This window comes from Podarcis vaucheri, assembly GCF_965113315.1.
Source record: "Podarcis vaucheri genome assembly, chromosome: 15".
Taxonomy (NCBI): Eukaryota; Metazoa; Chordata; class Lepidosauria; order Squamata; family Lacertidae; genus Podarcis; species Podarcis vaucheri.
In genome coordinates this window covers 22,196,677-22,211,596 of record NC_138753.1, presented here as the reverse complement: position 1 = coordinate 22,211,596, position 14,920 = coordinate 22,196,677, and the positions used below count along the sequence as shown (strand labels likewise).

Genomic DNA, 14,920 nt, shown 5'->3' with positions numbered 1-14,920 from the left:
GCCACTGAGCGACTTCATGGCTAAGGTGGAATTTGCGCTTCCTAGCTCACAATTTGAGTGTTTTGGCCACTGTTCTATACTAGGTGTCTGGTGTGTTCCACAAACACCACTGAGAATCTCCATAAATTCTGGCCCAGTATGTGAGACAGCCCCCACGGATGTGCCATAAATAAACAGGAGAAAATATATCCCCATGACTGGGCTTTGAGGGATGCTCTCCCCTTCCTTCACTTCCCTGCTTCCTTTATAAATATTTTGTAGCATCTCACCCAGCATGCCTTGGGAGCAGAGGTTGCCACTTGGATAAACTGCCTCCTCCCTTCACCTCATTTTTCCTTACTCCATCTCTCCTGGCAATCTCCTTGACCTCCAAAGTGTTCTTGGCTGCATGCTCAGTGCCTGACATCTCCCTTTCCTTTTTTTAAAAAAATATAAACCCTTATACATTGCTGAATGTGATTCTGCAGTACTGCTTTGTCCCAGATTTCACCAGGTTTGCAGGTCTCCTGACCCATTTTGCAGCCAAAAGGGCTCAGCATCCCAGGAAGGTGTGCAGGTTAGAAAGCAGCTCAGAGCAAGAAGTGTGGGTTTAAAATTAAAAGCACTCCCGAGGTTAGACACTGCCACACAACTGTTTTGCAGCTTGATGTACTGTGCTGAGAAAACACTGCCTGCCCCTTACCAATCAGGATTTGGTTCAGAATCAATTCCACTTTAGTGAAGTAATTGATTGCAGATAATTTCTCAATCAGAGAACAACCTCAGTGATTATTAATATTGATGGTGATTATAATAAATATAGTGCAGCATCAATGTGCATGGTGCTTTCAAGAGCCAAATAAGTGCTTGCCCCAATGAGGTTACATTCAATATATTTGATCCTGCATTAGCCAATAACATGTGAGCCATCAAATGTGTGTGTGTAAACCTATGCATAAGCTCCAGTTTGATCTGTTGTAATTTTCATTAACCAGCTGTAATTCATGAAATCTTGCCACTTTCAAATTTTAAGTGGTGAACGTCCATACAAGCACACCAATACATGTGCCTTTAAGGTGGCACAATACTCTTTTGCATCAGAAGCCTGCTCCACAGCAAATCAGAGCAGGGCCTTCAGTAGGACAGCCCATTTTACGGAACAGCATCTCTGTTTTCTGGCTGGATGAAGATTGAGTATTACTGTATTTGTATTGCTTTTAAATCTGTTTTTAGTTGTTTGGCTTGCATGATTGTCATTCATAATGAAACTGATAAAAATGGTGATTCAAATGATGATGGAGGTGGTGGTGATGATGATGATGATATTCTAAAGATAACAAGAAATGGTCACTTGGCAGTATTCCATGCCCAGGACCAACTGGCCAAGCTGCTCCATTATTATCGGCGAACTCTAGCTCAGGGCAGATTTGGGTTTAGCCAGGAGGTTGATAATGGGTTTGATCTTGTGATATCAGTTAGTGGTCTCGCATAAAATGCAGTGAAATTGTTGTTGCATGCTTTGAATTTGTTAAACGGTGAGCTGAGTTTTTTAAACGTTGGGCTGCTCTAGCTCTTCAGATGTGGCAATGGGTGAGGTGGGTCTTGGCTATTTCCATGCTGGTTTTTGTTTTTGAGAGTCCAGAGCAAGCGTTCTTTCAAGCCACTTTATCTCCCACATGTTTTCATTACCAGTCCTAGGGGCGAGCGTCAGACTGGTGTGGATCTGCTAGAACCACCAAGATCCACTAACTATCACCAGGTACAAGAGGCACATTTACAGCTAACAAATTATGATCCCAGGGATTTGTTCTGAGTATCAAAACTGAACTGAGTTCGCAGTCCTTCTACACAAAAGTAGACTCCTGTTGCCACTCACCACCACCACTTCTCTTCATTTCAACAGTATAATTTGAGGAGGAACATACTGTTGTTGCCATTGTTAAGCAATGGTGAGCCAGAAAGCCTTGCCAAACTTCTTCAAATCTCACCCAGAGATTTATTTATTTACTGCATTTATATCCCACCTTTTTCCTCAAAGGAGCTCAAGGTGTGGTCCATGGTTCTCTCATTTAATCCCCATGACAATCCTGTGAGGTAGGTTAGGCTGAGAGACTGGTCCATAGTTGCCTAGTGAATTTCATGGCGGGATTTGAACCCTGGTCTCCCAGGCCCTAATTTGACACACTAACCACTACACCATGTTGGCTCTCCAACAGTAGATTTTGCTCTGCCTTCTCCCTGTCTCTGGGGACAGCAGGGACAACCTTGGCCCTTGCAGCTAATCTTCCTGGTTTTTCAGGTGGCCTACAGAAGCCCAATTCTCCCCTCCACTTTGATTAATTGTGTGTGTTGGGGGGCGGGGGCGGGAAGAGCCATGAACCAAACCTATCATAACAGTGTCTTGGGTCAGAACCTACTAGAGCCAAGTTAGAGCATCTGTGCGCTGAATTGCCTGCCGGGGTCTCCACTGCACTACTCCAGACTTAGGTATTGTTATAAAGCTAGCATTTATGATATCTTTAAAAAAAAGGAGGGTGGGAAAATACCCCCCTCCATATTTATTTTGTTTAAACCAGGATTTCCCAAACTTGGGTCTCCAGCTGGTTTTGGACTACATTTCCCATCATCCCTGACCACTGGTCCTGCTAGCTAGGGATGATGGGAGTTGTAGTCCAACAACGGCTGGAGACCCAAGTTTGGGAAACTCCGGTTTAAAACCTGCCTTTCCTCAGCTTTATGAACCCCTAAACTCAGCCCAGGGGCCTGTTTTCAATGTAGGGGTTTGGCCTGGAGCACTTGAAGTGTTAGAAGGGCAAGAGCTTCTCTACCCGGTGCAGAGAAGCTCCCTTCCCCTTTTTGGAAATCACCACGTAATTTCCAAATAGAGGACCAGGGTGCCCCGTGTATGAGAGAGAGGGGGTTTCGGGCAAGTGCCCTCATCACCTAGGAGGCTGATCTACTGATTTACCCGGGAGCTTAATAAGCATGGCTAGAACTGAAGCCTCGGAGACTTCAGAGAAGCTCGATTTCTTGACAGCCGAACTCCCCGGGCCCTGAGTGCAACCGGACTTGCTCCCTAGTAAGGATGCGCAGTACTTGCTCCCCGCTCCTGTGCATTCCTGCTTATGGACGCCAGCCCTGCCGAGACCGCGGGGTTCCTCGGCAAGGAAACAAGGTCCAGCCTAAGCGAGGAGGCGCTCTGGGGAGTCCCCGGGCGAAGGCTGGCCCGCCCCGCGCGCCCTCCCCTTCCCTCGGCCGCTTCCATCCGCGGGACCGCGCGGCGGGCATCCTCCTCCCTCCGCAGGCTGGCCCAGCTTGGCCGGCTTTCCCTTTGGCAGGCGGCGGGCGCCTTTAAAGGGCGGGCGCAGCCGCTCGGGCCGGGCAAGTGGGCAGGCGAGGCGCGCTGCGCCGGGGTCGCATCGCATCGAGGACCCGGGAGGAGGAGGAAGGGGAGAGATTAGCTGGAGAGGGACGACCAGCAGCAGCAGCAGCAAGGGTTGGATCCGGACCCCCGGCGGGGCTTGGCGCTGCGCCGCCCCTGGGTGCCTCCCCAGCATCTGGGAGCTCGCCGCGGGCGCCTGGGCCGTTGGCGGCGGCGCGGGGAGGCCATGGCATGATCTCCGCCTCGCTGGCGTGCCCGGGCTGCCCGCGCTCCGCAGAGCCGGCCCCCGGCAGCAGCAGCGAGAGCGGCGGTGGAGTAGCGAGAGCAGCGGCAGCAGCAGCCTGGGGCGGCGGGGCGGCGCTGCCCTCCTCCTGCCGCCCGCCCGCCTTCCATGCCGGGACGGTGCGCTTCCCCGGCAGCCTGCGCCTGCCCGGCCTCTTCCACTATGTCTTGGGAGCCGCTCCGGCGTCGTCAGTGGCCAGCCAAGGACACGACGGGCACCGGCTGATCGTGACTGTACTAATGAAAGGCTTCAAGCTTGCCTGGTAAAGGAAGGAAGGAAGCAAAGGAAGCGGGTGGGCCGGGCGGTGGGTGGGCGGCGCCGGGTCGGGGGGGGGTCGGGGATCGGGCTCCTCGGCTGGCCTTCCAGGCCACCCTCGTCCTCATCCACCCCCCGGTGCGCTTTTTTCTGCATCACCGGAGAGGTGCTGGGAGGAGCGCACGGGAGCTGAGCATCACTGCAGGGTGTGAATGCATCCCGGGGAAGGAGGGAGAGGATCACGCAAAAGGGCTTCTCTTTGAGCAGCGGCAGCGCCTCTGCATCAACGATGCTGGTGCAGTGGCGCCTCTTGGCTCTCCCTCTCTCTCTCCAGCCTCTCCCCTTTCCTTGCCACACCTCTCTCCCCTGCCTGCCGCCTAGGTGTGCAGTTGCAGGCAGGCCGCTCGTTTCTCTGCTGAGGGAGAGCAGTGCGGTATATTTGGAAGTGCCCTCTCCTCCACCTTAAGAAGATAAACGGGACGCTTCCGAACTTTTCTTCCTTCTATTATATTTTGTCGATTAGTAGTTTGGTGCATAGAAGGCTCCTTCCCAGCCTGATCCCGGAGATGCAGGCAAGGACCGACTCCTGTGGGCGTAGCAACTTGCAGGCTTTTGAGTTACATAAAACTCTTTGTCAAGGAGAATGGAGAGAGATTGCACCGTCCCTAAGTGTACAGTAGGCGAGAGAGGTGGTGGTTAAAATTGCAGCATTTGTAACTCGCCTTGATCTCTCTCTCTCCGTAATGCCTGAGATGTAGCCACGTCTCTCTATTTTCCTGGAGAGGAAAGATTATGTGTGGCTTGAAGCCTTGAATGCTTCTGTCTCACACAGGGTATGTGGGTTCTCTTTCCCTGTCCCATGTCCTTTTTTGAATATAGTTCAAAAATATGGAGCCGGCATAATAATTTCCATGATTGTTTCAACTTGGGCACTAAGGACATAGTCTCATTGCCATGCTTTCCCAGGAATTTCTTGAAGTGTTGCCAAAGGTGATGGGGTACTGTGCTTGCGTTACAGACGCCCCCTAAGAACTTGTGACTTAAAGCCATTGTTTCGGTTTGTTGTTATTATTGTTGTTATTGCATTTACATCCCACCTTTCCTCTAAGGAGCTCAAGGTGGCATTCACAATTTTAACCCCCCCCCCATTTTATCCTCACAACAACACTGAGAGGTAGGTTAGGCAGAAAGATGGTGAGTGGCCCAAGGTCATAAGTTTTGCTAGAAGAGATTCCATTATAAAGGTGCATTGAGATAATACTTAAAATTGTCTTGTGAACTAGCTTGGAATCTATGGATGAAGGGCGGTGTACAAATTTTAATAATAATAATAATAATAATAATAATAATAATAATAATAATAATAATAGAAACTTATTATTTGGAGGTTGGGCGAAAGTCAGCATAGTTTGTGTGTGTTTATGCACTCCAAATCCTCTTTATAAAAGGTGTGTTTATGCACTCCAAATCCTCTTTATAAAAGGTAAAGGGCATTTATTGTGGTGCTTTCTTCAATATAGGTAATTGGTACTTGTGTAGGAGAGATGTTCACATACTCCACTGAAATATGAATTGTTCCTTCTTCCAATAAGCAGTCATTATAGTAAGGTGGTGGCTGAAATATTGATTATCCATTTTATTGTGCTTAATAGTAATGCCTACTTGCATAAATAGTTAGAAAGCTGTTGTAGAGTGAGATACTTCCGTTAGTAGGTGAGAGGGGAAAAAAAAGTAAATTGCTTTAAATTACTTGCAGTGGTTGTTTTTTAGAATAAACTTTAGGTTTGTATTAGTGGATCAGTCAGATTTATGTTATAGAAACCATCTTGAATTGAGCCGGGGGGGGGGGCTGCTGGCTTACTAGGCCTTTAAGATATTTCACATTTTAAATTATGTGTGTGTGTACAAATACAGATTGAGAAAGCTTAGTATACAGGCTAATACAGCTGGAGCGGCACTTGCAATAACATAATGCAGACAACGGGTAGATGATATTCCAATTACCTCTCAAACTTCCTCTTTTAAAAAACCCCCACACAATTTCAGCACCGTGCTGATATGTTCTTGAATGAATGAAGTGTTGGATGGGGCTGGAGTATTGCATAATAGCTTAGCAATGCTTCCTGGCAATGCTTCCGTGCTACAGTCTGTGAATAGTAAAACTGTAGTGTTTGCATCAGGCTTGCCTGCCCACTCATAAAAAATAATTTCTTCTTAATTATGTAACAGCGTGATTTGCTCACATTGAAACATATATTTAAAGTAATTGATGCTGCAGAATGGCTACAATCTCTCTCTCTCTCTCTCTCTCTCTCTCTCTCTCTCTCTCTCCCTCCCTCCCTCCCTCCCTCCCTCCCCTCCCTCCCCCGCTAGATCAGAGGCTAAGAAGGATTGGGCAGGAACAGTACGTGCATGGCAGACTTTATAGATTCACACTCCGCATTCAGAAAAAAGAGAGAGATGCTGGTTGTATGTTTAGGGCAACTCTTACATCTAGTGATAAGTATGCTCAGAAGATGCTAGAGGGCGCTGCCTCACTGCTGATGCCTACTCTCTAGCAAGCATTATAATTTTTGTCCTACTTGATGTTTATGTTAGGAAGGAAAGCTTGCTCTTTCTTTCTTTCTTTCTTTCTTTCTTTCTTTCTTTCTAATTTTTAGTGTTTTCTGCCTCCTTGCTTTTTCCACTTTGCAGTAGAAGAAGCCATTTTTATGATCTTATTCAGTAAGGAGGCTCAGTTGTCACTCTGATTTCAGAGGATGGGAAATAGGTGATGATGGAATGCAATGCACTGGGGATTTTTCTGCACAACCTTCATGGAAAAATATATACTTTCCATGCTTGTGTTGTTTTCCAGCAACTTGGGGGGGGGGCTTCATTTTTGCTGAACGCTTCGAGTTATCTGAAAGTGTTATAGTGCAGCATTGATTTTTCCAGGGAGTATGCATTTTAAACTAGACTGAAAAGTTTTTGCTTTTTGCTTTAAAAAACAACGATAAACAGATTGAGCTTGGTGGGTATATATTATGAAAACAGAAGTGAATTTCTGCTCAACTATGAAACTGAATGATCTTGGGACAAAGTAGTGACTTAACCTTCGTTGGAGGGTTGCTGTGAAGATCAAACAAGAAAACCCTTTTTATATGATACTTTCAGCACTGAGGCAGCATGGAACTTGCAGGTGGTAATTAAGCAGAGTCTTTCCATTTTTTTTTGTTTAAAAAATAGCTTTTACTCATTCTGTAATTCTTCTCTTGATTGAAAAGTATAAATCAGGATTGTAAAACAATGCTCCTTGCTCTGGTTTATGTAAGCTTTTTTAAAATAAAAAAGTATTTTATCCTGCTTGTATTTGCAACTCATACTGTCCGTAGTGATAGCAAACATCGCAGCCAAGCAAAAAGGGTTTTGAAAGTGCCTTCTGAGACTTTTCAGCATAGAAACACTCTGACACTGCCTTTGAGTGCAGTAAAGTAGTCCACCTTTTGTAGAAGAGGAACGATCCACTTTCCATCTTTAGAATCATAGAATCGTAGACTTGGAAGGGACCACAAGGGTCATCTAGTCCAACCCCCTGCAGTGCAGGAATCTTGGTCTTGTTATCCATGGTGGCCAATTGATTCTTATTCCTGGTTCTTTGTACATGTGGGAATGTCGAAGCTGAACATTGGAAGATTCAAGACAGAACAATAATGCTTCTGAATACCAGATTCTGGGAGCCACAGAAGGGGAGAGTGCTCTGGTGCCCGAATCCTGTTTGTAAGTGTCCAACTGGCTGGCCATTGTGAGAACAGGATGTTGGACTAGATGGGCCATTGGCCTGATCCAGCAGCCTATTCTTACGTGTGGGGTGGGTTACTACATGGGACTGTTAAAACAATTTACTAAATCTTCACACCATTTTTTCTCTCACGGTATTAGAAATCTGCTATTGGTTATATTGCTTGTAATGTTGGTTGTTCATTTGACTGCATAGGATTTTTTGAATGGTAAATATTTTGAACCACCCTGATATCTACGGGTATAGGGTGGTATGCAGATTTCATCATCATCATCATCATCATAGAACTCCCAAGTTCCTGCTTGAAAATAATAGCAATAGATTTGGAATTTGATGGATTGCGCTGTTGAGGTATCTACAGATAGTAATCATCCTTTTATCCACAAGGAACTTGGATTCCAGCTACCAGCTAGTTTTATTTATTTAAAATGCTTATTCCACAACTGTTTTATATTAAAGTATACTCCAAGTTTTGTTTGATCATTTGAAAACCGTTGGTACAAATCTTTAGAGACAGGAATCTCATGGGAAGAATCCCTTTGGTTTTGCATAGTTGGGAAAGGGTTAAACTAAATATTAGATTTCAGGTCTCTTCTGCTAGTCACGATGCTAACTCCTGGCTTTCTTTAGCACAACTGATGTGTGTGAATCATGATTCAGTATCCAGAATGTAATTAGATCTTTTATATTTATACATAGTTTTAATTCTATTAATGTTTAATTGTTTCTTAGTGGTCCTTCCCTACATTTTCAGCTGTTCTTGTTTTATCTGTAAGCCTCCTTGAAACCCCGTCAATAGTAATAATCATAGAATTTTGGGAGAAAAGGTTGAGGAGCTCATATTGAAATTAGACCTTAACTCTCTGTAATTAGATCACTGCTGGCAGGTGTTTGTGTTTGAGTGTTTTGGGTAAGCATTATTAGCAGCAAGGGTAAATTGTACTGTACACTGGGTAACAATGACCTTCTTGGGGGAGGCAGTGAATTCCTCCTTGAGAAAACTGACAGCTCAGCTTTTCAGTTATTTGACGGATGTGATTGACCTTTCCTGTGCAAGGAATCTTTTGGAAAGTGTAGCCCATGTGGCTGCTGAGGGTTCCTTTCTGTTTGTGGGGAGTGAGGCTCCTTTCAGTTGGACTGTGGCGGTTGGAGCTCAGGTAAGGCTCTCCTTTCAGCCATGAGGTTTCACTTTCCATCACCTTTTAAACAAAACAGTGACCAATGTCGTTGATTGTCCCCCAAACACTTCTTGATGCCATGTTCGTAATGTAAAGAAGCTGAAGGTTATCCAGTTGCCAAACTTGCTTGATGTACTGAGCTCATATTATCCAAGATAATCTTTTGAGGCTCTTTTGTGGAGTCCTTACTTAACACAGGTGGGTAAGTACCTGGGGGAAAGATCCTTTCTGTATGTGGAATGCCTTGGGCCATCACTATAAGCGATCAGGTGCCAGGTAAGGCATTTGAAATCCGGACATTGATTCTGCTTCTTCTTACATAGTTCCTTTATTGCTGTGACGGACCTCAAAAGCAGAAAGCTGAAAAGTGGCATGTCAAGCTTTAAACCGAATGAACACTGTGTTAATTCAGTAGTTCTCAACTTATTTCAGGCCACATAGCCTGCTTGGTTCCATACGCTCATCTCCTGTGCCCCCCTACTGTATAAAAAGCATTATTCGGGATAGTTGTTTGAACGATCCACTAAGGAAGATAATAGCACAATAAAATTCAGAACTGTAACAATTAATTGTACATTTATTCAAACTTCAATTAAAACTATTTACAAAAATTAATTCCACAAAACTGATGAACTTTATCCAGTGAAACCAGCTTTTCAAAGTCCAATAGTCATTTATACGACCAGCAGCCAACTGCCACCCATTTGCCTCTTAGCTCCCCCTAGGTAATCCCATTACCCCCCCCCCCACCCTGGGCAGTGTTTGAAATTAGCCAAGTGCCAGGAACATTTTGCACCTATTGGCAAGGCTGGTACCCGACATCTCCACCGTCTAGAGATGCATGCCTAGGCATCATTGGAACTTGAATGTTTTCACACACTAATACCACATCCTGTAGAATTTTATCAGTTATACCTGTATTTTATCTGCACAAACAGAATGAATTTCAGGAACCAAAATGCTTTTTCTGTGCAGGAGCAATGAACAACGCTATAGCTAATTGTTGAAGCTTGTTTTCACTTACCCAGTCCTACTGTCCTGCTCACAGTTGTGAAGAATATTCTTAAATTATTATGAATGATCCGTATCACCATTAAGAAAAAGAGGTAAAGGTAAAGGTAAAAGGACCCCTGACCGTTAGGTCCAGTCGTGACCGACTCTGGGGTTGCGGCACTCATCTCATTTTATTGGCCAAGGGAGCCAGCATACAGCTTCCGGGTCATGTGGCCAGCATGACTAAGCTGGCGAACCAGAGCAGCGCATAGAAACGCCATTTACCTTCCCGCCAGAGCGGTACCTATTTATCTACTTGCACTTTGATGTGCTTTCGAACTGCTAGGTTGGCAGGAGCAGGGACTGAACAACAGGCGCTCACCCCGTCGTGGGGATTTGAACCGCCAACCTTCTGATCGGCAAGTCCTAGGCTCTGTGGTTTAACCCACAGCGCCACCCGCGTCCCTTCAAGAAAAAGAGGTAGGAATAGGCTAATATATATGTGGACTGTTCCTGGAGGAAGTGACTTTTCTTCTTTAACTTCTCAACCTAGCTCAAGGTTGTCATATGAACTAGGCAGATGTGTAACTGATAATCAATCACAGTTAGTGCATCGTTTGAAAAATAGAACTTCAGAGCTGTTTTGCCCCAAAATGGCAACTAGACATTCCGTTTTGGCAACTGTAACCTTGGTTAAAGGAGACGGTTGGCCCCTAGCTTATACAGTTGTACCTTGGAAGTCGAACGGAATCCATTCTGGAAGTCCGTTCAACTTCCAAAGCATTTGAAAACCAAAGCACAGCTTATGATTGGCTGCAGAAAGCTCCTACAGCCAATCGGAAGCCGCGGAAGCCTCATCAAACTTTCGGCTTCCAAAAGAACGTTCGAAAACCGGAACAGTCACTTCTGGGTTTCGATCATTCGGGAGCCAAAACGTTCGAGAACTAGGCTGTTCGAAAACCAAGGTACGACTGTATATCTGAGTTTCTAACTGCCCCCCAGGGAGTGGTTAACATCTTCTTTGAGAACCACTTTGTGTTAATTTGAGAGTTTGGGAAAACACTTAGGAACATGAGTGGACACCAGGTGACTCTTCAGATGTTGAACTGCAACTCCCATCATTGACACTGGTCAAGCTGGTGAGGGATGATGGGAGCTAGAGCCACAGGTTCCTCATCCCTGATTTCCAGTGGGGTTGAGGAAGGGTTTAGTAGGCAAAAAAGCACCATGAAAAGCACCAAGCAAGGAACTCACTTCAGTACTAGCTGGAGGTGGACTTGAGGCCTTATGGGTCCTTCCAACCACTTAAAGCTCCACCTCCCATATGAACAGGGGCAAACTGGACGTGGGGGAAGGTGCTTTGACTCAGCTCCCAAAGGCTCCGGGACTGCTAGGTTTAGGATCAGTAATAGGATCCGGGCCTTATTCTTCAGCACAGTAATCCCAGTCTCAACCAGCTAATGCTCTTCTGAACTTGGAGTTTGGGACTTGGACCTTGACATGCTAACTCTTCTAGGAATACATATTTCTTATGAAGTTGCATTTTCTCGAAGGGAGATTTAAGAAAATTGCCAGAGATTGGCCCTTTTGGCATATGCAGTAGCCCCTGGGTAGAGGACGTACATTATATGCAAACTGTACAAAACAGATACCGTATTTAGACAAATCTTCAGCAGTGGTTGCTGACCTCAATTATTCACATAATATTAAGTATCTGTTGTTTGGTTCGGACAGGTCTGCAATGTTTATTACACTGAAATTTGCAGTGAAGTCTGCTCAACTTAGACAAGGCCATATGGCTTCTCTCGAGATTTTAGAGACATAAACATGCTTTATTTGCTGTATAGGGTGAGTTTTTATTTTTATGCATAATCCTTGCATACGGTTTATGTCCATATGGTTCTGTTTGGCTGCAATTAGCATTTGGTTGCCCTGTTAATAAATTTGGTTTGAATTTGATGTTTGTCATGTGTGCTAAGGTGGCATCCCAAGAGAATAAAATCTCTTCTGTTTTGGATTCTGAAGGGCCAGATTTAGTGAGTGTGGCATCCTTTTATAAAAGGATGATAATGTATGCAGAGCCTGAAGTGCGTGTGATGTGCGTGTAATATATGCATATTAGAGGTCAGCTCTGAGATATAAATCTGCACAATCAGGTTCCCAGTCACAGGGAAGAAGCTACAGAAATCTGCATGTGCATAGATGCTCCTTTCATCCTTCATGGAAGGTGTGAGGAGGTTGAGGTCACGGACAAGGTCCATAGGCATGATCCCAGCCTCTTCTCCACTCCTTCAGTAGACACATGATTGAAGGTACAGAAGGGGATTCTTGCACCCCACCCCTCTTCTTCCCTCATGGTATGTTTTAAAGTAGCCCATTCATATAGCTCAGGCATGGGCAAACTCAGCCCTCCAGATGTTTTGAGACTACAATTCCCATCATCCCTGACCACTGGTCCTGTCAGCTAGGGATGATGGGAGTTGTAGTCCCAAAACATCTGGAGGGCTGAGTTTGCCTATGCCTGATGTGGTTTATAAATGCAATAAATAAAATAAACTATATCAGGCATAGGCAAACTCAGCCCTCCAGATGTTTTGGGACTACAACTCCCATCATCCCTAGCTGACAGGACCAGTGGTCAGGGATGATGGGAATTGTAGTCTCAAAACATCTGGAGGGCTGAGTTTGCCTATGCCTGATATAGTTTATTTTATTTATTGCATTTATAAACCACCTTTTCGCCAAGGCGTTCAAGGTGGTGAGTATGGTTCTTCCCCTCATGTAATCCACACAACAACCCTGTCAGGCAAGTTAGACTGAGAGGCAGTGACTGGTCCAAAGTCACATAGTGAGCTTTTTGGTTGAGTGTGGATCTGAACTCTGGTCTCTCAGGTCACTCTAACCCAGTGCTTTTCAAACTTGGGTCCCCATCTGTTGTTGAACTACAACTCCCATTATCCCTGACCACTGGTCCTGCTAGCTAGGAATGATGGGAGTTGTAGTCCAACAACAGCTGGGGACCCAAGTTTGAGAAACACTGCTGTTATCAATACACCACACTGACTTAACTAATGCACTTCAAAGTTCTTTAGCACTTGTTAGTTCCTATGCCGGTCCTAGTTCCTGAAGAGCTGAAATGGGAAAGGTAGAGGAATATGGTGGTTTGTGGTTTTTTTTTTAATATATATATCAATAGTAACATCCCAGTTCTTGTCCTGTTTGACTGTATGCTACAGGAATGAGTTCCGCTGTTCTCTTCCCTAGGGAACCTTTTGCCACTGCATATAGACTGCTTGCTTGTACTTTAGGAAATAGTGCCCAAGAGCTATTATGGTATCCCCACATGGCGTATTTAGGGAACTAATATGCTCCCTTTTTGCCAAGGCAGCTTACAGTTTTACAGTTCTCTCATCTGCTCACTAGCAGATAAAAATAAAAGACAAACGACCCACTCTCCCAGCCCCCCCATCTTCCTTATGACAGGGCAGGTGGTGTCCGTTGGCCCTGTGGGGGAAGGACAGGACAGTCTGACAGGCCCAGGCCCTGATGGTGTCTCTTCCTGCCCCCTTGCACTCTTCCTTCACTGGGCATGAACCTCTGCTGTGTATGGGGTGGGGAAACAAGATATGTACCCCTACTCACCAACCATTTGTGAAATGAGTCTTAATCTAGCACTGCTAGTCTTTGCTTATGTTTCAGTCAATGAGCACTGAAAAAGGCCTGCTACCCCGGCAAATCAATAATGTAGGATAATTATTAGTGTTGCGTTCCAGCGATGCTGGTGTGCTGCAAGCGTCGTAATATTCTGGTGTTTGGGGCTGATAGGGCAACCCCTAAACATGAACTGGTGTGTCTGCTAGCAGTTTTATGGTGACTTTGCAGCAGTGCTTGAGCTTTGCCGTCATTTCCAGGTATCGAATTGGTTCAGTGAAAGTGTAGCGGATATTGGCAGAGAGTTTCCCTCCAGTTCAGGCCCCTTGCTTTCCCTTCTGTCCACTTTTCATACGTGTGAGCATTATTTCAGCTGATGAGTGAATTCTCACCGCTTGCAGCTGTTTAAAACTGCACCACAAGCTTTGATCAAATGGCGCTCTCAAAGCTGTTCAGTCATGCAGCGGGCAGCCCCAAGGAATTCTTGCAGCTTCTCATGCAAGTGGCCCTTAAACAAAGATGTCACAGGACTTGTAGTTAGGAAGACTGTGTTATCGCCTACTTCCTGATGCAGTGAATGCCCAATATGCTTAGCTTGTGTACATTTTCAGCTTTGCGCGGAACTGTACCTCTTGCAGTTCATGGCCATTCAGTCCTGCCAGTGGCGTAGCGTGGGGGTGCAGGGGGGGCTGGCCGCACCGGGCGCAACATCTGGGGGTTAGGGTTAGGGGGCGCAAATCCACGGGTTAGGGGGCGCAAATTACTTGCCTTGCCCCGGGTGCTGACAACCCACGCTACGCCACTGAGTCCTGCTGTATCCATATACACACAAACTTGATGGAGCAAGTTCTGGTGGTCCAAGATAAGTGTAAAAGAGGTATAAATCCTCTCCTATGGGGAACTGGTGGTGGAACAAATAAGAACATAAGCAGAGCCTGCTGGATCAGGCCAGTGGCCCATCTAGTCCAGCATCCTGTTCTCACAGTAGCCAACCAGATGTCTTTGGGAACCCCCCAAGCAGGACCCAAGAACACTCTCCCCTTCTGTGGTTTGCAAGTGATATTCAGAAGCATTAATGGATGGATGGCGGCTACTGGATTGAGGTTGAATCCTGACAAGGCAGAAGTACTGTTTTGGGGGGACAGGAGGCCGGTGGGTGTGGGGGACTCCCTGGTACTGAATGGGGTAACTGTGCCCCTGAAGGACCAGGTGCGCAGCCTGGGAGTCATTTTGGACTCACAGCTGTCCATGGAGGCGCAGGTCAATTCTGTGTCCAGGACAGCTGTTTATCAGCTCCATCTGGTACGCAGGCTGAGACGCTACCTGCCCATGGACTGTCTCACCAGAGTGATGCATGGTCTGGTTATCTTCCGCTTGGACTACTGCAGTGCGCTCGACGTGGGGCTACCTTTGAAGGT

General features: G+C 45.9%; 1 protein-coding gene across 8 annotated transcripts in view; it reads left to right on the top strand.

Moving 5' to 3' along the window:
• The window catches only part of GRAMD1B (GRAM domain containing 1B), a 216,095-nt gene that overhangs the window by 115,159 nt on the left and 86,016 nt on the right, over positions 1-14,920 (top strand). Inside the window, exon 1 of one of the 8 annotated variants that reach the window (XM_082200957.1) lies at positions 3,742-3,906. The exons of 6 other annotated variants lie outside the window; for them this stretch is intronic. In XM_082200957.1, coding sequence (XP_082057083.1) covers positions 3,884-3,906 — 23 coding nt within the window. In that variant the 5' untranslated portion in view covers positions 3,742-3,883. Of the gene's footprint in view, positions 1-3,741; positions 3,907-8,854; positions 9,135-14,920 lie in introns of those variants that run through there. One more of the 8 variants, XM_082200956.1, reaches the window with a different exon arrangement.